The sequence below is a fragment of the Brassica rapa genome, chromosome A10 (genome assembly GCF_000309985.2).
Source record: "Brassica rapa cultivar Chiifu-401-42 chromosome A10, CAAS_Brap_v3.01, whole genome shotgun sequence".
In the NCBI taxonomy this organism is placed as follows: domain Eukaryota; kingdom Viridiplantae; phylum Streptophyta; class Magnoliopsida; order Brassicales; family Brassicaceae; genus Brassica; species Brassica rapa.
Genome location: NC_024804.2, coordinates 18,049,508 through 18,070,147, shown reverse-complemented (window position 1 = coordinate 18,070,147; position 20,640 = coordinate 18,049,508). Strand labels below are relative to the sequence as shown.

General features: G+C 40.9%; 8 protein-coding genes across 10 annotated transcripts; 4 read left to right on the top strand and 4 right to left on the bottom strand.

Annotated features, from left to right (window-relative positions):
- Nucleotides 1-40: 40 nt before the first annotated feature.
- Nucleotides 41-1,379, top strand: LOC103846819 (alpha-hydroxynitrile lyase). Its single transcript, XM_009123821.3, has 3 exons — nt 41-516; nt 629-760; nt 948-1,379. Exons 1-3 carry the CDS (start codon nt 154-156, stop codon nt 1,227-1,229), a joined length of 777 nt encoding a protein of 258 aa, XP_009122069.1. The 5' UTR covers nt 41-153; the 3' UTR covers nt 1,230-1,379.
- Nucleotides 1,380-2,068: 689 nt separating this feature from the next.
- LOC103846818 (EPIDERMAL PATTERNING FACTOR-like protein 1) lies at nt 2,069-3,416 on the bottom strand. The gene is made up of 2 exons (XM_009123820.3): nt 2,732-3,416; nt 2,069-2,642 (listed from the first exon to the last, which is right to left on the bottom strand). The coding sequence occupies exons 1-2, from the start codon at nt 2,837-2,839 to the stop codon at nt 2,388-2,390; spliced, it is 363 nt and encodes a 120-aa protein (XP_009122068.1). The 5' UTR covers nt 2,840-3,416; the 3' UTR covers nt 2,069-2,387.
- A 1,491-nt stretch (nt 3,417-4,907) lies between these two features.
- LOC103846817 lies at nt 4,908-7,651 on the bottom strand. Of its 2 annotated transcripts, none has more exons than XM_009123817.3 (14): nt 7,472-7,651; nt 7,327-7,392; nt 7,183-7,261; nt 6,889-7,025; nt 6,593-6,694; nt 6,440-6,496; nt 6,269-6,372; nt 6,084-6,165; nt 5,907-5,999; nt 5,752-5,816; nt 5,647-5,659; nt 5,492-5,572; nt 5,320-5,428; nt 4,908-5,250 (listed from the first exon to the last, which is right to left on the bottom strand). In XM_009123817.3, the coding sequence occupies exons 1-14, from the start codon at nt 7,604-7,606 to the stop codon at nt 5,162-5,164; spliced, it is 1,212 nt and encodes a 403-aa protein (XP_009122065.1). In that variant the 5' UTR covers nt 7,607-7,651; the 3' UTR covers nt 4,908-5,161. The 2 variants fall into 2 exon arrangements, with proteins under 2 accessions (XP_009122065.1, XP_009122066.1); XM_009123818.3 differs by having other exon boundaries at nt 6,889-7,022.
- Nucleotides 7,652-7,653: 2 nt separating this feature from the next.
- On the top strand, nt 7,654-17,142 carry LOC103846814 (ATP-dependent RNA helicase DEAH12, chloroplastic). Of its 2 annotated transcripts, none has more exons than XM_033282182.1 (4): nt 7,654-7,848; nt 12,463-13,781; nt 13,896-15,666; nt 15,748-17,142. In XM_033282182.1, the coding sequence occupies exons 1-4, from the start codon at nt 7,800-7,802 to the stop codon at nt 16,983-16,985; spliced, it is 4,377 nt and encodes a 1,458-aa protein (XP_033138073.1). In that variant the 5' UTR covers nt 7,654-7,799; the 3' UTR covers nt 16,986-17,142. The 2 variants fall into 2 exon arrangements, with proteins under 2 accessions (XP_033138073.1, XP_009122061.2); XM_009123813.3 differs by lacking the exon at nt 7,654-7,848 and adding an exon at nt 10,910-12,346 and having other exon boundaries at nt 12,432-13,781.
- Nucleotides 7,938-8,918, top strand: LOC103846816 (ras-related protein RABA4a). Its single transcript, XM_009123815.3, has 2 exons — nt 7,938-8,208; nt 8,362-8,918. Exons 1-2 carry the CDS (start codon nt 7,979-7,981, stop codon nt 8,801-8,803), a joined length of 672 nt encoding a protein of 223 aa, XP_009122063.1. The 5' UTR covers nt 7,938-7,978; the 3' UTR covers nt 8,804-8,918.
- On the bottom strand, nt 8,967-10,659 carry LOC103846815 (40S ribosomal protein S6-2). Its single transcript, XM_009123814.3, has 6 exons — nt 10,518-10,659; nt 10,364-10,428; nt 9,998-10,055; nt 9,803-9,911; nt 9,425-9,697; nt 8,967-9,342 (listed from the first exon to the last, which is right to left on the bottom strand). Exons 1-6 carry the CDS (start codon nt 10,521-10,523, stop codon nt 9,104-9,106), a joined length of 750 nt encoding a protein of 249 aa, XP_009122062.2. The 5' UTR covers nt 10,524-10,659; the 3' UTR covers nt 8,967-9,103.
- Nucleotides 17,143-17,370: 228 nt separating the features above from the next.
- LOC103847555 (E3 ubiquitin-protein ligase RING1) lies at nt 17,371-18,541 on the top strand. Its single transcript, XM_018655574.2, has one exon. The coding sequence runs from the start codon at nt 17,625-17,627 to the stop codon at nt 18,423-18,425; it is 801 nt and encodes a 266-aa protein (XP_018511090.1). The 5' UTR covers nt 17,371-17,624; the 3' UTR covers nt 18,426-18,541.
- LOC103847554 (histone H3-like centromeric protein CSE4) lies at nt 18,515-20,487 on the bottom strand. The gene is made up of 2 exons (XM_033282934.1): nt 20,009-20,487; nt 18,515-19,074 (listed from the first exon to the last, which is right to left on the bottom strand). Exons 1-2 carry the CDS (start codon nt 20,414-20,416, stop codon nt 18,652-18,654), a joined length of 831 nt encoding a protein of 276 aa, XP_033138825.1. The 5' UTR covers nt 20,417-20,487; the 3' UTR covers nt 18,515-18,651.
- Nucleotides 20,488-20,640: the final 153 nt, after the last annotated feature.

Genomic DNA, 20,640 nt, shown 5'->3' with positions numbered 1-20,640 from the left:
TTACAAACATACGTTTCTATTTAATCTAAATTTATTATACTATCTCAATTCACTCTACCTAACGAATATAAATCATGTCATAACCTCATCTTTCTTTTCACAATCAATCAAGAACCTCCCAAACACACAAACAAGAATCGTCTATCCACGGTTATGGAGAGAAAACAACACTTTGTGTTAGTTCACAACGCTTATCACGGAGCATGGATCTGGTTCAAGCTCAAACCCCTCCTTGAATCCGCCGGTCACCGCGTCACTGCCGTCGAACTCGCCGCCTCCGGGATCGATCCACGCCCAATCCAAGCCGTTGAAACTTTCGAGGAATACTCCCAACCGTTGATCGAAACCCTCGCATCTCTCCCTGAGAACGAGGAGGTGATTCTCGTTGGGTTCAGCTTCGGAGGCATCAACATTGCTTACGCCGCCGACAAGTTCCCGGCGAAAACTAAGGTTCTTGTGTTCGTCAACGCTTTCTTGCCCGACACAACCCATGTGCCCTCTCACGTGCTAGATAAGGTTCATAATAATTTAACATGAGATTTTTTTTTTTCAATTTAGCATGAGATATATTACTATATATATTTCAGTATATGAGAATTAATTATTTGTTTTATTATTGATGAGAAAGTATATGGAGATGCCTGGTGATTTTGAAGACTGTGAGTTCTCGTCTCATGAAACAAAAAATGGAACAATGAGTTTGTTGAAAATGGGACCTAAGTTCATGAAGAACCATCTTTACCAAGAATGTACCGTCCAGGTATTAACCACTAAGTCTTTATATTCAAACTGTGCTTGGGAATGGAATTGAGTTAATGATGTTTACTGGTATACTAATGTAACACTAAAACTCTATAAGCATGTCAAAAGTAGACACTAGATATAAAGAGACCATGTGTTTAATGTTATGAGATGATTATTGGTAATTGTCTGTGTGTTTATCATAGGATTACGAGCTGGCGAAAACGTTGCATAGACAAGGTTCATTTTTCAAAGAGGATTTAGCAAAGAAAGAAAAGTTTAGCGAGGAAGGGTATGGCTCGGTTCGACGAGTTTACATAATGGGTAAAGAAGACAAAGCTATTCCGTGCGATTTTATTCGTTGGATGATTGATAATTTCAACGTATCAAAAGTGTACGAGATCGACGGTGCAGATCACATGGTGATGCTCTCCAAACCCCAACAACTCTTCGAGTGTCTCTCTACTATCGCCGTCGATTCGAATTAATAAAAAAATAAAAATAAACATGAGTTGTAATGAAACAAACTGTGGACTAATGTGTCAATCTATATCATCTTTTTCTTTACTAGAACATGAAGTTGCATCGTCATGTTAGCATAGATAATAACAGTAAGTAATGCACGTAGTTATGGTTAATTGATTGCTTTATTATTTTTGAAGCTATAAACCAACAGAAGAAAAAGCTAAAAGTGATGTTAATAATTGTACGAAGCCTTACTCAGATATGGGTCTACTGAAGATTCACGAGAAGAGTCTCAAACAGTGATTGTGTAGGACATCGAGGCAGGTGAGACAAAATTGATTTATCAACTTTGACAGTGTGTTGTTCCATTCAAATCAAATCTACTTCAAGCTTTTTCCATAATGAAATTATAAATTTGCTTCAATACATAGGGGTTTAGACCATCTCCAAGGGCACTCTATTTTTTCCTCTATAATTTACACAAAAATAGAGTAACTCTATTATAGTGTAACTTTTGCTCCAATGGTGTTACTCTATAATAGAGTTACTCTATTATAGAGTGAAATATAGAGGAATGTCACTTTTTCACTCCAAATATAGAGTAAAATATGACATTCCTCTATATTTCACTCTATAATAGAGTAACTCTATTATAGAGTAACACCATTGGAGCAAAAGTTACACTATAATAGAGTTACTTTATTTTTGTGTAAATTATAGAGGAAAAAATAGAGTTACATTGGAGATGCCCTTAGATAAACAAAAGGTTAACAAATCTTTTTTTTTAGCTCAAAAGGATTTTGTCAGTAAAATAAAAGCTGAAAAAGCTGATGAATTAAATTGTGAACATGCAAACGTTAAGGAAACAAAGAAGACAGACTTTATATTAAATATTAATTGAATTTAACAAAACCAAAGTGTTGAAAGAAATGAATGACGCAAGTAAGTAGTTACATACATCTCTATCTCTCTGCAAATGCAATTATCAGTGACCACATCAGCGATTTTGTTTTTTTTTCTTCTTCTTCAAAATAATCACAAGACCTTTTGATTATTTACAAATTGAGCCGTACATATACAAAGAATACAATGAACAACTCTACTCTCAATAATACAAAATCAAATCTAAACTAAAAACAAAGAAAATGAGAAAAATAACGAACCAGAGGATGATGACGGTTTCAAGGGTTGTAAAAGTGACCATTGCAGTGGCATTTCCATCCCATGGGCTTGTAGTTAGAGTACTGATCAAGTACGGTGGTTAGGGAGGAAGGAGGCCGTACGAAACCGCCGGAGAACGGGTCAACTCGGGTGAAACGGGAGCGGCTCGGCAGAGTGGGGACTTGAGTAGGCATACAAGGGTGGCAGCCGTTGCAGCTGTTGTGGCAGCTCGGTGGTGTAGAGCCTAATCTTGCTTTATCTTCCACCAAAGCTACCTAATAATCAATTATTAAATAACTTTTAAATCAATCAAAAATGAAAGATTAGGAAAAAAAATGAGAAATTGAGTGGAAGATTTGATTACTTGAGGAGAATTGGGAGGCTGGACAGGTTGAAGAGAGGATGAGACTTCTTGAGTGATGAAAACGAGGAAGAGGAGGAGAGGAAGGGCAGAATTGTAAATAGTGAACATGTTGATCTTCGAGTTCAGTAGCCTATCACAACCATCAATGAGAAACTTTCATGTGGGTCTATAGTGAAATTGCAAGACTTTAGAAGCTAAACAGAGAGAGTGAAATTTCGAGAAGTTTTGAAAAGCAAAACAGAGAGAAGAAGCTTTTGGACCAGTTGTTTTAAAATGAGTGAGATGGAGAAATCTTTAAGGTGAGAGGAAGGGGTAAAATGGTAAAAGTGAGAGGGAAGGGTGAAAGGAACAAGACGGAGTGGGGGAGACAGAATAGGAGGATACATATCAGAGGAGAGAGGCTCAGAAACTAGCCTTCTTTCTATGCGTCACTTCAATCTCTATACTCTCTTTTCATTTTATTTTTATCTCCTTTGCCATTGTTCACTAGTTTTGGAACAAAAACGTTCACTGTTAATTTATTGATTGATTGACGATGACTTCACATTTTCGGTTTGGCTATATCAGTGCTAAACCGGGTTCAATGAGTTTAATTACGAAATCCTTGTGTTGAAAATTGGGTCAATAAGTATTGTTAGCCAAAGTCAAGCTAATATGTTTGTTAGTTGTAAAAGTCAATGTTTCACTCTATTTTTCAAAAACATAGTCAACTGTTTCAATTAATGTTCTGTCATCACTATTGAGCTTCTAAAAGAAGCTTTCCATTCACTTGCATTCCTATATGAACGAACTACATTTAAAAGTAAGTGTTTTAGGACATTTGCTGAATTTGCATTCGTTTGTGTTGTATTGTATCACCACATCAATGTGGAAGAGGACCATAATCAACCAGGCATGCCTTGAATGTCGAATTAATATGCTTAGGCCATCTCTAGACTTCATTAATTGTTTCATGGTTCCACACCATTACTTACGCTAGCTTTCCCCAGTAATAATCCAAATGTTGAGTGGACCTTTCAACGGTTAAAAAAAACTAGTCTTAATAACTCTTTTTTTTTGGGTAATCGGGTGTGAATAACATTTCACGGGTAAGTGTCTATTTTACTGACACATCAAATAGAGGTTTCCTTTATCATCACAACAAAATAGTAAGCAAATAGGAGAATCGAGGCTCCTTTTATCATCAGAGAAAATAGTAAGCAAATAGGGAAATTACTGAGTAGCAAATAGTAGTAAAGAACCACAGTTTGACTGAGATTTGATTTTTCACTCAAAAGGTGAAAGAGGTAAAAGTTTCCAAAGATCATCAATAAATGAAGAAGAGAAGAAGGATGCCACATTTTTATCATTTTTGACTGCTTTCATTTAATACTTTCAACAATCTTATGTTATCATTAAATGTAATATAGTCTATGCGTGTCTCTTTCTGCTGTTTTCCAACAAGTTTAGCAGTATCGTTTTCTCCTCCTTTGTACTGTCCATATTTTATTTGTATGGGTAGTACTTTCAATTGCAGAAAATTAGTTCTTCCCACGATATATTTGTTTCGAATAAAAAGTACTAGTAAGTAACCACCATAATGGCGACTTTTTACAAATAAGCAAAAGTTTCGATCGACATGATAATAATAAAAGGAATAGAATACGGAATGGTCCATGAACAATTGATGATACTTAACTACTGTTCAGTTACAATTTATGGTGGCATCGACTTTTCTATGGCTTCTTGAAAATACAGCTCAGAACTTTGGTGCATCGAATAATAATATGGTTTGAACTTTGGAGTAAACGTATATATAGAAACAAGAGAAGTAAATGCACGTATTAAATCAAACGAAGCCAAGTTTTTTTTCTCTCAGGAAGAACAGGGAATATACATATGCCACCTGAAATTTGGAATATCTTTTAATTTTCTTTTAAATCATTTTATAATAAAATCGAAAAATTGGGAAAATTACAAGACACGAAATAAAGGCTGTGAAATTACGTTCCGTGGTATCGCATTCTGTGACTATCTTTTTCCACATTACCTGATTTGTCGCATTCTCTTTGAAAAAAATATTTATATTCAAAATATACAAATAAATTGAAGTCACAAAAAGAAATATATGAGATGGGAAAAAAATGATGTAGAAAGACGACGGCCGACAAAAAAAAAACGTAGAAAGACGACGTGATTGAGAAAAAACCAGAAAATTGCATGAATTTATAAAATTGCATGATGCAACGACAAGAGTCAAGGGCTTTTGTCTCCTTCAATAGTTGATACTTGGAAAAGACCTACGGCCCAAGAATGTTTGGTCACAAGCTGAAGCCTATTAACGTCTCAGCGAAGTTTACTCTCAGGGTACTCTTCCTCAATTTTCATTCCCGGTTTAATCCGGTATACAACCTTAACAAAATCCCGGTTTTACTACAGGTACATGTTTTTTTAGCGGTGAGCAGCTCGGTATGCACCTTCGTCGGAGATAACCGCCGGTATGTTCCATGTTCCCAGCAACGGCCCAGAAACTTTCCCACCTAAATTTTTTCATTGAGTCAATAAGACAACATAAATAGAGTTTTGATGATATATTGTAATATTGGTACCTTCTTTAGTAGCTTCTTCACATCTCCTCTGGTAATTTGAAGACAAATGTGGATCCAGAGATTTCATGATCTCTTCATACTTCTCTTCAGCTTCTGATATCCGCTTGGCCTGTAACAAACAATGAAAACTGTAACAATGTTTTCATGGAATGTCGTGTTAACGTTTCTTTACCAGCTCAGTGGGTGCATTCGATGGGCCGAACATTCCCACAAACATTCGTAATACATTGAAACTGTTCTCCAGCACGTCGTCCTACAAGAAAACCATATCAGAGCTGATCAGTGGAGATCCTGTTGTGACATAAGTGTTCTTTGAGTGTAACTAACCTCGTAATCGAACCTGCAAAGGCACAATTCAAAACCACTCAAGATCCTGAAAGATTCAACACTTTGTGTTTATGGAAGATGGAAATGTTTTAAGAGAAAGCGTACAGATCATCAGCTACTTCCACCAGGAACTCTGAAACTGACAAGAACTCCATGTGCAACTCATTCACCTTTTCCGTAGACAAAACATAAATCAAATACAGACGGAATATGACTTCTCATCAAGAAATGACAAGGCACATGATGAATGTACTACTTACCTCTACTCCTCTCAACTTGTATAGTAGAAGATTCAACACCCGGTAATCAAAAGACTTCAAATGAATCGCTCTCATCACATCTTCGACACAGATCTATAAAGATATATCAAACGCTGAGAAAATGTAAAACAAAAACAAATAACCACTTGTTTGAAGGCAGTAACCTGAACCAGTTACCTTATTTTTGTTCGAAAGAGCATGACAAAGCTTTCTTTCTAACGCCCAATACTCTTTGCCCGACTCAAACTCTTGTTGTATTCTAACCAATGACATAGTTAATATCTGTTAGTGCTGCTTTACTGTCTGTCCCTTTGCTGATCATACAATAGGGGGAAATAAATTTATCTCAAGGAAATAAATACCTTTGAGTCAAAAGGCCCTCACGTTGAAGCACATCTCCGAGAGGCTTCAATGGATCAGTTTCAAACAAAACTCGTGATTCAGAATTCCATCCATGGCTTGAGCACTGCATCTCAAACCATTAGGCTCTACACTGATTCCCATACTCCTAAATATTAGAGATGGCATCTTACATTGACTTGGGATTCACAAGCTGATTTGCGGACAATCTTCTCATTAAGAGCATCCATCTACAGATGCATAAAGAGTTAAACTTCTTAGAACCGGGTTACATTGTTACTGTTGCGGCTGCGCAACTTTACTGAACGCAAATACACAATTATTACCTGATATATGTAACTCTCAGTGAAAGAAAGGACGGGTAAATATCTGAATATTGACTGCGGTTCGCTAATTTCCAACTGATGGAACATGAAGTAAGACCTCGACTGCAATATGGTATGGACTATTACTAATAAGACAACAAATGTTCAAAAATCAAGAGAGAGAGAGACACTAGCATAAGTCATAAGAGAAGTTTTTTCTCCCTCTATCTTTCTCTACTTGATTTTTTTTTTTGAAAAAGGGCATTCTCTACTTGATTTGTCAAGACAGGATGCTTGTGTATGAGTAAAGAACTTACGAAATCCTCAAGTGTAGAGTTTGCTCTCTTCATTGCATCAAGCCCGACCATTGCCACGACTTGTTGATCTTTCTGTGCCGCGTAAGGATCAACATTGTCCATGGCACTCCTCTTCACACAACTCTTTTGAGACTCTACTACATAGAAATTGAACTATTAACCGCCATTCACATAAAAAGACTAAGCAAACCGAAGTGACTCAAACAAATACATTTTTGAAGCACAGGCAATTTCAAGTAAGCTGGAACAAAAACAGAAACATAGATAACTACAAAGGGAACTGATTAGAATAACCTGAACTTGTGATTAGTGGTTTAGCTTCATCGTCTCGCTGAATCGACCTCGATATCTCATCGAGGAAACGCCCAGATACCTAACGCAGTAAAACAAAACGCTTCGAAAGAGGAATAATCAAAAATGAATCAAGCTTTTGCTTACTTTCGGTACGAAATCAGAGACCAAGACGAGTTTCGATTCAACATCAAGGTCGCCGCATGGTTGTACCTTTGAAAAAATAATGAAATCAGATTTCAGAATTTTTTCCGGGAAAAAATTCGAAAAACACTTCAACTTTCTCAGTTACCAGGAAAAGAACGAGCTCGGAAATGAACCGAGAAGAAGAAGAAGAAGACGATTCATGATCGGAAGTTAGTAAACCGTGAGAAGAGACGGCTGATACAACACTCTGCAACTTCTCCAATCGCCTTAGCTCTTCCATCGTCGTCTCTCCCAAGAGCAACAACAACAACAACAAAAAAATGACGTGGACATTTAATTTGCCATGTCAGCAATACAGCGCAAAACGTCGTCGTTGTATAATGGGCCTCTCAGGAACGTGAAGGCGCGTTTCAATATTCCTTTGATTCGGCCCTCATTTGATTTAATTAGTAAACAGCATCGCACCGAAAAACATGCGCCTGACACATAGAGAAAAAAAAGTCTCCACAATAACCAATGATCGTGTGCCACGTAAGTATCGTCAACGAGTTACACAAGACTTAACCGCACGAGATCACTCCGTATAAACTTCACCTTTCATATAATAGTTGAACACTTCACACGATTAGCTGAGAAAGAAAGACGGTGAAAGATGTCGAGCGGAGGATACGGAGACCCGTCGCAGAAGATTGACTACGTCTTCAAGCTAGTCCTGATCGGAGACTCCGGAGTCGGGAAATCTCAGATACTCTCCCGTTACGCGAGAAACGAGTTCAGCTTGGACTCCAAAGCCACCATCGGCGTCGAGTTCCAAACTCGAACGCTCGTGATGGACCACAAGAGCGTCAAGGCTCAGATCTGGGACACCGCGGGCCAAGAACGGTGAAATCTCTAAGCTCTTTCCTTAGATCTCGTGTTCGATCCGCGTGCGAATTTTTTCTAATTTTGTTTCCGAGATTTGAATTCAAAACGTCGTCGTATTATTTGATCTGAATGTAAACAAGTTTAAAAGAAGAAAACGACGTCGTAACGCAGGTATAGAGCGGTGACGAGTGCTTACTACAGAGGAGCGGTTGGTGCGATGCTTGTTTACGACGTGACGCGGCGTCAGACGTTCGATCACATCCCGCGGTGGCTGGAGGAGCTGAGAGGCCACGCGGACAAGAACATTGTGATAATACTCGTGGGGAACAAGTCTGATCTCGAGGATCAGCGTGCGATCTCGACGGAAGATGCTAAGGAGTTCGCGGAGACGGAAGGGCTTTTCTTCTTGGAGACTTCGGCTCTGAACGCGGTCAACGTGGAGACGGCTTTCTCGACGGTTTTGACTGAGATTTTCAATATTGTGAACAAGAAGAATCTTGTTGCTGGGGAAGGTAATGGCGATCCGGGGTCGCTTGCTGGTAAGAAGATTGATATTGTTCCGGGTCCTGCTCAGGTGGTTCCGACGAAGAGTGGCATGTGTTGTAACTCGTAGAAACCGATTTGAATTTGACAGTTTTTACTTTTGTATTGTTACTTCTCGTGTATTATCAATTGCCTTTTTGTTCGAGGTTTTTATTACAAGTGTTTGATTGAGTCTTGAGTTTGGTTTTGATAGAACAAACTTTTAAGTTATTATCACAAACTAAAAGGCAATATAGCAAACAAGCTCAAAACATTTATATTGTAATAGGATTGAAAAGTTAACACAAGAAACAGAAACCCAAAAAAGAGACGTTCACAATGGTGTTTTCATGTCTTTGGAGAAAAAAAACTAGAGAGAGAAATTTTGGTTTTAAGCAGCAACGGGCTTAGCGGCAGCAGAAGAGAGTCTAGACCTCTTCTTGGCCAAGCTCTCACTACGGCGATCACGCTGCTCCTTGAGTCTGGAGGCAAGAAGCTTCTGGTAGTCAGCTGCATCAGCGTTAGCCTTGGCGATTCTCTTCTTCTTGTCGGCAATTCTAGCTCTCTTCCTCTGAAGTGTCAAAGGAGTCACAAGCCTCTGGATCTTGGGGGCTTTGCTCACTTCCTTACCTGTGTTAACAACCCCAAATAAACAATTCTAAGAGGACCGTTATTCTTAAAACTCAAGATGGTTGTTTTGATTCTCTCATACCTTTCTTGTTAGTGAACTTGCGGCGGTAAGTGTTGACGTACTTCCTGACATCATCCTCCTTGGTGAGGTTAAAAAGTTTACGGATCTTAGAAGCTCTCTTGGGTCCTCTCATCCTTGGCTTCTCGGTATCGGTAAGCCCGGGAAGATCCTTCTCACCCTTCTTGACAATAACAAGGTTAAGAACAGAGAGATCTTGGCTGACAATGCAACCACGGACAGACTTTCTTCTCCTCTCTCCAGTCCTCCTTCCGTGTCCTCTGAAACAAGGAGTACCTAACTCACACAAACAAGATTTTACATTAAAAAAAGGGAAAATTAAAAGACACAGAAAAAATGTTGATTCTGTACATATAAGTTATTAGATTACGAGTCAAGTACCTCGGTGAAGCAAAAGGCGGACACGACCAGGGGTGAGAACTCCCTGTTTCATTGGGAAACCTTGTTTGTCACATCCTCCCATGATCTTGAAGATGTACCCCTTGAATTCCTGCAAAATAGATTATACAGCTTGAATAACCATTTCTAAGAGCACAAAGGCAAAATAAACAATCAGCGAGTAGTAGAAATATTCACCTCGCCCAAAGCATCTCCGCTAACTTCCTGAGAGAGCCTCTTGTCGTAGAAAGCACGGCTGCAACATACAACAAAAGTCAAACTCAAATCATCTTGTCTTAAAAAGAAAGACTAAGATCAGTCATTTTGTGTACGTCGTAATTCAAAGCTAGCTAATGTTAATATAAAAAACCTTTCAAATATTGCAGCTGGTATAAACTGATTCTACCGGTAAAACAATAACTGTAATAATTCTAGGTTTGTGTCCGAAAAAGAAGATGTCCCACATTGTACACTCAAATAGCCAAACGTAAGCAAAACAAGAACTAATCCCAAACCTAGTATGTAAGAAAATAAAGGCAATGTGATTGTAATGAAAGATCTTACAGTTTCTGGTCGTCATCGATCTCAAGCTTCTTCTGGCAGCCAGTTGTCGGATTCGCGACGTTGAACTGCGATACAAACAAAACCGAATGAACAAGCGAACTAATACAGATATCTGAGTAAAGGAGAGTATGTTATAATGAAATGATGAGCTAACCTTCATCTTCTCCGATAGAAACTGTCACTACAACAGCCTGCAAGAGAGGATTAAAGATATATAAGCCGCGGCGCAGTTCAGCAGTGAAGCTAGGGTTTTGTGCGGGTGAGTAGATAGCCAACTTTATACTACAAACAGATCGGTATCATTAAGGCCCAAATATATGGGCCTTTTGATAAATATCCAGAGAAGAATTTAATTTGTTTGGGCCTATTGGCCTAAATGCTTCTCTCTCTACTATCTTTTTATTAAATTAAGTTTCAAAAGTTTACTATATCCACTTTCAGAACATTTAATAAGTTGAAAAGTAGCTTGTTGTGGTCCCCAAAGTATTACCTTTGTACTAGTATAAATTTACCAATAGACCTCAGAAAATAGCATACTTACCCTAAGGTTATTAATTTAAAATTAGGCTAAATTTATTGCCTTTTAATCAAAGTAAATTAGTTTTAAAAATAATTAAATGCACTGACATTTTATGTATATATATATTAATGATTTTGAAATTCATATCAATTTTCTCTACAAAATGAATTTAATTATTTAGTATCTTTAATATTAATTCATTAAATTTGGGTGATGAATTATTATCAATTTATTAATTATAATCATTGAAATCTATCAATAATGTTTCAAAAATAAAAAGCATTGAAAAAAAATTATAATGCTGGGATTATTTCTTATGAAAAAAATTAATTTAAAATTATTAAAATATTATATTTAAAAAGTAGGTTACATAAAGCATCAAAGAAACGTAAGAAACAAAAGAATATAAAAACAAGTTCTCTGCCTCCAAGTCTGCTCAACTTTCTTGTCTCTTTCGCTCTCTCTAATTCTTAAACAAACACACACACACAAAAACTGGCATCATCACCACCACCAACATGAGGAGTTCACTTCCTCCGCCCAACAGTGGACGATCGACCACAACTAATCGTCAATTGTCTCTTCCCTCCGCTTCCACCAACCGTTCCAACTCTCGCTCTTCTCACTCTTCTCCGCCGCTCACTCACCGACCCACTCAAAACCACCCCCACCGCAACCACCACTACCCTAACTCCAATTTCCCGCCAAATCACAGGCCCGATCGGGGCCCAACAACTCGTTCCAGGCCCAATTTCATCGTCCAGCTCGTTCACCCAAGAACCACCACCGCCGCTAACACCGACGCCAATCCCTCTTTCTCGGTTAGAAAGCAAGCGATCATCACCCTCGCTTCTCTCTGCGGAATCCCGGAGGACTCCGTCCATATCCCCCAGCTCGGCTCCGTCGCCGGAACTTTCAATTTTCGCCAATGGACCGACGCGCTCTCCGCCGTCGTGTCTCTCTGGGACCATCGCCTCCGAGGGAAGCACGATTTCGTCCCCGAGCTGGTTCCCCACGTCATCGTCCCGTCCGACGTGGACGAGCTTAGAGACAGGCTCCGCGATCTCTTCTCGTCTCACGTTATCTCCCTTGTGGAAAACGGAGAGAGCGTCAGGAAGGTGAGACGCGAGATTGATGAGAAGTCGAGTCGAGTTGAGTCGTTTGATTCCAAAAGGGGTCTTAGGTTAGAGGTGTTTGAGATGAAGAAGGCTTTGGAGGCGGAGAGGGATTTGGTTATTAAGCGGCTTGAAGAATTCAAGAACGCTATGATGAGCATTGTGCGGTTTCTCAAAAGAAGTGATGATGGAGTCGAAGTTGATGACGTGGACGTGTTTAGTTTGGAAGGGGACTATGATTGGCCACGTGTTCATAGTTTAATCCGCAGGGAGTGTCGAAGGCTTGATGATGGGCTGCCTATATATGCTTACCGGCAAAATATTTTGAAGAAAGTTTATGGCCAACAGGTTATCTCTTATGGTTGCAGTTTCTTTGCTAAGGCTTTTAGTTATTTTTGAGTTTGTAACAGTTTTCATTTTGTTGTGTCCATAGGTAACGGTATTGATTGGAGAAACTGGTTCAGGGAAGAGCACTCAGTTAGTTCAGTTCCTTGCTGACTCCGGCATTGCCGCTAGTGAATCGATTGTTTGTACACAGCCAAGGAAAATCGCTGCATTGACATTGGCTGATCGGGTCAGAGAAGAAAGCAATGGTTGTTATGAGGAGGAAGATTCCGTCAGCTGCACTCCAGCTTACTCTTCGGCGGAGAAGTTTAGTGCCAAAGTTGTGTTCATGACGGATAACTGTCTGCTTCAACACTACATTAGAGATAATAGTTTGTCTGGAGTTTCGTGCGTTATTATTGACGAAGCACATGAAAGAAGCTTAAACACGGACCTGGTTTTGGCGTTGCTCAAAGATCTGATGTGCAGAAGAGTTGACTTGAGGCTTGTCATCATGTCCGCCACGGCAGATGCTTACCAGCTTTCGGGGTATTTCTTTGGCTGTGAGATTCTCCGTGTCACCGGAAGGAACTTCCCGGTGGAGATTATATATTCACCTAGTGGTGACACAGAAGGGACTTCATATGCTGATGATGTTGTTAAGAAGGCGATGGAAGTGCATAGAACAGAGAAAGAAGGAACCATCCTCGCCTTCTTGACTTCCCAAGCAGAGGTAGAGTGGGCTTGCGAAAGGTTTATAGCTCCATCTGCAGTCGCTTTGCCTTTGCATGGAAAGCTATCTTTCGAAGAACAGTTTAGGGTTTTCCAGAACTATCCTGGGAGAAGGAAAGTGATATTCGCCACAAATATTGCGGAGACCTCTCTGACTATTCCCGGCGTCAAGTATGTAATTGATTCCGGGATGGTGAAAGAGAGTAAATACGAGGCTAGAACGGGTATGAGCATCCTCAAGGTTTGCAGAGTCAGTAAAAGTTCAGCTCAGCAACGCGCTGGTCGTGCTGGGAGGACGGAAGCTGGAAGATGTTACAGACTCTACTCAAAATACGAGTTTACTTCCATGAGTCTTAATCAGGAGCCTGAGATTCGGAGGGTTCCTCTCGGTGTAGCGATTTTGAGGATTCTTGCGCTGGGTGTAGACAACCTAGCGGATTTTGATTTTATCGACGCGCCTGACCCTGAAGCCGTCGTGATGGCTGTCAAAAATCTTGTTCAGTTGGGTGCAGTCGTTGAGAGGAATGGTGTTCTTGAGTTAACGCAGGAAGGACATTGTTTAGTTAAGCTGGGTCTGGAGCCAAAGCTTGGTAAGTTGATTTTGGGGTGCTTCAGACACAGAATGGGCAAAGAGGGGATTGTTCTCGCTGCTGTCATGGCCAATGCTAGTAGTATATTTTGCAGAGTTGGCAACTTCGATGATAAGATGAAAGCTGACTGCCTAAAGGTATGATTCTGAGGTCCTGGTCAGTTTTGCTACTCTTCTGTTAATGGTCTGAACGTGTAGTTTAGATTCGCATAAAATATATGTTCTGAAGTTTTTCTCTTTGTCATCTTCTAGGTGAAATTCTGCAACCATGATGGAGACCTGTTCACTCTTCTTTCGGTGTACAAAGAATGGGCATCTCTGCCGCGAGAGAGAAGAAACAAATGGTGCTGGGAAAATAGCCTGAACGCCAAATCAATGAGGAGATGCGAAGACACAGTCAAGGAGCTGGAGATATGCATTGAAAGAGAACTTTCTCTTGTCAGTCCAAGCTACTGGGTTTGGAACCCAGCAGAGGGTAATAATAAACACGAGAAGCATATGAAAATGGTTATACTTGCATCTCTTGCTGAAAACGTGGCGATGTACACTGGCTATGACCAGCTCGGGTATGAGGTGGCATTGACTGGGCAACAAGTTCAGTTGCATCCGTCGTGTTCGTTGCTAGCGTTTGGACAGAAGCCAAACTGGGTTGTTTTCGGCGAGCTTCTGTCAGTTGTCGACCAGTACTTGGTATGTGTGACCGCATTTGATTTCGAGGCTTTGTCTACGCTTGATCCACCTCCACCTTTTGATGCGTCTCATATGGATGAGTGGAGGGTCCGAGTGAAAAAGGTGGCTGGTTGTAGCAGCACTATGCTAAAACGATTCTGTGGGAAATCTAACCGTGGTCTGCTTTCGATTGTCTCTCGTGCTAGGTCTCTTTGTGAGGATGAGAGGATTAATATTCAAGTTAATGTCGAACAGAACGAGATTCTAATGTACGCGCCTCCCCACGACATGGACAAAGTCTCGGCACTAGTGAACGATGCATTGGAATGTGAAAAGAAGTTGATGCGTAATGAATGTTTGGAGAAGTATATATATCATGGAGGAGGACAGGTGCCCCTTGCGCTGTTCGGATCTGGTGCTCAGATAAAGCATCTTGAAGTTGATCAGAGATTCTTGACAGTCGATGTACTCTATTACGGCGACAACTCTCTTGATGACAGAGAGGTTCTGACGTTCCTGGAGAAGGAGATCGATGGATGTATCTGCTCTATTCATAAGTATGCTGGTAAGAAGCAAGACTGTGATGAGAAAGAGAAGTGGGGTAGGGTTACCTTTCTGACTCCGGAATCTGCTATGAAGGCAACAGAAACTCAGAAGTTTGATCTCAATGGATCAGTGATTAAACTATTTCCATCGCTATCAGCTGGTGGTGAAGGAGTTTTCAAGATGCCTTCTGTTACAGCTATCATTCGTTGGCCTCGAAGGGAAAGTTGTGGTAAAGGTGTTCTTAAGTGTGCTTCTGGTGATATTCACAGAATCTTTGCTGGGTCATCCGGCATCATGATAGGAACAAAATATTGCCCCTTTGAGACGGATCAAAAACACACTGATTCTATCTTGATTACTGGTATTGACACAAATCTTTCGGATGCTGAAGTTTTAGATGTTTTGGAGTTCGCTACGGAGAGGACAGATTTAGAATTTTTCTTATTCAGAGGAGGAAATATTGCGTATCGTCCATCTCTTACTGATTGTAAATATATGCTGCATAAGAGAATATTTGCGCGCTTGTCATCGAGGAATCCAGACCCAAACTGTGTCGAAGTCAAAGTTTATGTACCAAAAGAAAAGGATCATTTTGTGCGAGCGTTGATTACTTTTGATGGGAGATTACATCTGGAAGCTGCGAAAGCTTTGCAGGAGTTAGATGGAACTATCCTAGATGGATGCTATCCATGGCAGAAGATAAAATGCGAGCAAAAGTTTCAGAGCTCCATAATCTGTCCTGCTTTTATCTACAACATAGTCAGAAGACAATTATATGCTAAGCTAGCAAGCTTCGAGAGACAAAGAGGTAAAATTCCATCGCCACATTTGAGATGTTTGCTCTCTATCACCTAATATTCATTAACATTCTCTTTTATGTATTTTGCAGAATGTGAATGGCATCTGGAGGCAATTCATAGTGGTGCTTATCGTGTTAAAATCTCCGCAAATGCAACAAGACGCATCTCGGAGATGCGGAGATCTCTCGAAGAACTCATAAGAGGAAGACCCATAATAAACCATCCAAGCTTAACCCAAAGGGTCTTGCAGCATCTTTTGTCCAGAGAAGGTGTTATCCTGATGCGAAAGATCCAACAGGAGACTGAAACTTGCATTGTGGTAGACAGGCACAGTCTCGCAGTACGCATTTGTGGATCAGAAGAGAGAATTGCTGCGGCTGAACAAGAGCTGGTTCGGTCGCTTCTGTCTTATCACGAGAGCAAGCAGCTTGAAATCCGCCTCCGAGGTCCGAATCTCCGTCCTGACCTCATGAAGGAAGTTGTGAATCGGTTTGGTCCAGAGCTCCAAGGTATTAAAGAAAAGGTAAAAGGTGTGGATCTCAAGCTCAACACTCGGTACCATGTTATTCATGTTCATGGGAGCGTGGAGATGAGGCAGGAAGTAGAGAAGATGGTCTATGAACTTACACAGGAAGAAGGTTGTGCACCAGATGACGTTGAAGTTGAATGCCCCATTTGCTTATCTGAGGTTGAGGATGGCTACTCTCTCGAAGGATGTTCACACCTCTTCTGCAAAGCTTGTTTGTTGGAACAGCTCGAGGCGTCGATGAGAAACTTCGACGCATTTCCCATAATCTGTTCTCACATAGACTGTGGAGCTCCGATAGTAGTGGCCGATATGAGAGCCCTCTTATCACAAGAGAAGCTCGACGAACTCTTCAGAGCATCCCTCTCCTCTTTCGTAACAACCAGCGATGGGAAGTTCAGGTTCTGCTCCACACCCGATTGCCCTTCCATCTACCGCGTAGCCGGTCCTCTAGATTCAGGGGTGCCATTTTTCTGCGGAGCGTGTAACTCAAAGACATGCACGAGGTGCCACCTGGAGTATCACCGGTATATCACTTGCGAAAGGTACAAACTGTTCAAGGAGGATCCGGACATGTCGTTGAAGGACTGGGCGAAAGGGAAGAACGTGAAGGAGTGTCCGTGTTGCAAGTCCACCATAGAGAAATCTGAAGGGTGTAACCATCTGCTGTGCCGGTGTGGGAACCACATTTGCTGGGTCTGCTTAAGGTGGTTCGCTCAACAAGAACCTTGTTATGAACATTTGAGAGCAGTCCATGGTGGGATAGGCCTCTTCGATGAGCTAGGGATGGCCATGCTTTGAAGTACCTCTCCAAAAAATGTACAAATTTGTTTTAAGTAGAGGTCCATGTATATCTATATTGTGTAACATTATCTGGTTTGGTTCATGTGTACATATGTCGAGAGATTGGTTCAGTAGTATACCTTCTTTAAACCAATACAAACCGAGACTCATAAACTTGATGCCAAGGTCTGAAGAGTTTTAATAGCAACGACTTGAAGCTTGACTTGTTAACATCACTGAATACGCGTAAACGTCTACAGTGAGTTCACTAAAGTCTAGTTTTGGTCAAGACAAAGTTGAAAGGAAACTAAACTACTTTCCAACCTACAGGGACATCCCTTTAATGGCATTTATCACACCTTCCACGAAATTTCCAAACCCTATCAAACGAGTGATCCTCTATTCTTATAAGAGTCCTGTAGATTGTGATCACTGTCCCCCTTATAACTCAACACGTTCTTGGAATTTTTGGGTCATGACTTGACTATGTGTAGAGTCTAACGTCAATAAGGGTTTTAGATTTCATCTACTGCTCTATTTCTTCCCTCTTTCTTCAAGAGCAAAAAAAAACTCATTGTGTCTGAAACTCATTTATCTCTGTGTTTTCTACACTGAAAATTAAAGTCCCCTGTTTTTGCTCTGTTTCTGTGAAAAAAAATGGCGTCTAATAACAGGAAGTTGCAACCAGGACAAGGCTGCACCTTCACGTTCTACTTGACATACCCACCGCCACCACCTCCACCGCCGCCGCAGAGAGATCTTTCTGTTATAGTCTCCACCTCAATCTGCATAATAGGCTCAGTCCTACTCTTCCTATTCCTCATCGTCTTCCTCTACCTCTACATCACGAAGTCATCACGACGGAGGAGCTCACCTTCTGCAGTGGCTCCCGTCGTCAGCACCAGACGAAGAGAGGAAGAGAACGAAGAAGAAGAAGCCGGAGGAGGAGAAAGAGATCATCATCACTTCTGGAGCATCGCAACGCTCGGTCTCCACCGCTCAGCGATCGATTCTATAACAGTCGTCGTGTTCAAGAAGGGAGAAGGGGTCATCGACGGCACGGACTGCTCCGTTTGCTTAAGCGAATTCGAAGAGGGGGAAGGGGTTAGGCTGTTACCGAAGTGTAGCCACGCCTTCCACGTCAGCTGCATCGACACGTGGCTGCTCTCTCACAAGAACTGTCCTTTGTGCCGCGCCCCTGTTTTCTCCACCGAGGTGCGTGGTAAAGAAACAGAGACGAGTCATCAAACAGAGTCTGGAACAAGCGTTAGAGAAGAAGAGAGTTTGGGATCGAGAAACGTTAATGTTGTTCTTCCGAGGTCACAAAGTGATTTGGCTAGCCATTGTGGTGGCTCGGGAGGAAGATTGGAGACTGTGAGAAGATCGTTTTCCATTGGAGGAAGCTCGTTGATTAAAGCTCGGTTAGACCGGTTAAATGGTGATTACAGCAAAGCTTAAGTAATATAGTATCTAGTGTGTCGTGTTATCTGAACTAAACGGACTGTTTCGATGTTTGTTAAGATTATATAATGATTTTAAATAAAGAGAAATGGGCAAAATAAAGTTAAATTAAACAAGAACAATTCTCACTGGGACATTTCGTCGAACACATTCAGGACTACAACATTGAACTAAAGACTAATTAAAATCCAAGAAACAGATTGATAGATAGCATAAGAGTCTCTCAAGCTCTTTCGCCTCTGATTCTTCTTGCCAGCTGGATATCCTTTGGCATGATGGTGACTCTCTTCGCGTGAATCGCGCAGAGATTCGTGTCTTCGAACAACCCAACAAGGTAAGCTTCAGCTGCTTCTTGAAGAGCCGCGACGGCGCTGCTCTGGAACCTCAGATCGGTTTTGAAATCCTGAGCGATCTCACGGACTAGACGCTGGAAGGGGAGCTTGCGGATCAGAAGCTCTGTGCTTTTTTGGTACTTTCTGATCTCTCTCAAGGCGACTGTTCCGGGACGGAATCTGTGCGGCTTCTTAACTCCGCCGGTGGCCGGAGCGGATTTTCTTGCCGCTTTTGTTGCGAGCTGCTTCCTTGGGGCCTTGCCTCCGGTGGATTTTCTAGCTGTTTGCTTGGTACGAGCCATATCGATATCAAAGAATCACTGCGAACAGACTAGAGAATGAGAATGCAATTGCAAATGAGAAAGTTAGGTAGTGAAGAACAAAGGTCGAAGATGGGTTGATTTTATAAGAAGAGAAATTGGCGGTGAGTTGGGAAAAAAATGAAGTTGGAGGGAGTTTCCTGAAATCTTGTCCGTTGGATTATAGTAATATCAACGGCTTAGAATTTATGTACGTAATCAATCCGCGTGAATGCTTTATCGACCAATTAAAACACTCCTATTATGTATTTGACGTATCTGTGTGTTGTACTATCAACCAATTAAAATCAACTCTTCCAGACAACGAGACCTTTCGCGCTACGTCCAATTTTTTTTTTAAAAAGAAAAAGATATTAGCGCGCCACTGGAAATTTTTGGCCAAAACATTCAAAGTATTTTCAAATTATAGAAAATAACAATGAAATTATTTCAGAAAGATATTAAATTGATGTTAATTTTCACAAATAGAACGTACGATTTTGATATTAAGTATCTAATTAAAGAGAAAGCATGTCTACACAGAAACAAAAAAAAAACTTCTCATAAACTTTTCGGTTACTAAACATTTTCCAGATTCTAGTTCGTAAGGACGTAACACTATGCTGGTCAACAACACTAGGACGAATCCACATGGGGAAGAAGCATATGGAACAATATTTTTTTTTCCTAGGATTTGAAAGAACGGTGTTGTTTCTGTTTTCACTTTACTCGGATTGTTTATTTGTAAATTAGATCAACAGACCAAAAAAATGAAAATGGAGAAATAACACTAGATTGATATTAAGTAGACATATTCATCAAATCAAAAGACTTGAAACCAACACTTGAACACGAGAATATTTTTAAAAGAGATTTACACAAACTGATTAAACAACCAAAGTCGTTAACGCATTACTTAAAAACCACTGTTCTTCTTCATCTCTTCTTAAGCCCTCTCACCCCTGATTCTTCTTGCAAGCTGGATGTCCTTAGGCATAATCGTAACCCTCTTCGCGTGAATCGCACAGAGATTCGTGTCTTCGAACAAACCAACGAGGTAAGCCTCCGCAGCTTCCTGAAGAGCCGCGACAGCGCTGCTCTGGAACCTCAGATCCGTCTTGAAATCCTGAGCTATCTCACGGACCAGACGCTGGAAAGGAAGCTTGCGGATCAGAAGCTCGGTGCTCTTCTGGTACTTCCTGATCTCCCTCAACGCCACCGTTCCGGGACGGAATCTGTGCGGCTTCTTCACTCCTCCGGTCGCCGGAGCCGATTTCCTCGCCGCTTTGGTTGCCAGCTGCTTCCTCGGAGCCTTTCCTCCGGTGGATTTTCTCGCGGTCTGCTTGGTACGAGCCATTTGCGATTGATAAAGAACCAAATTTACTCTTTTGTGATTAGTTTTGTGAGAGAGTGTGAGGATGTGATGTGTTTTTTTATACGAGGGATGATGTTTTTTGTTATCATCCGTTGGATCGTTTTGTTTATCAACGGTTAGGATTGGTTGTATCTATGCTATCCGCGTCATTTGTTATTTAACCAATCAGAACGACTTGTGTATGTGTCGATTTATTCTCTTTCCGT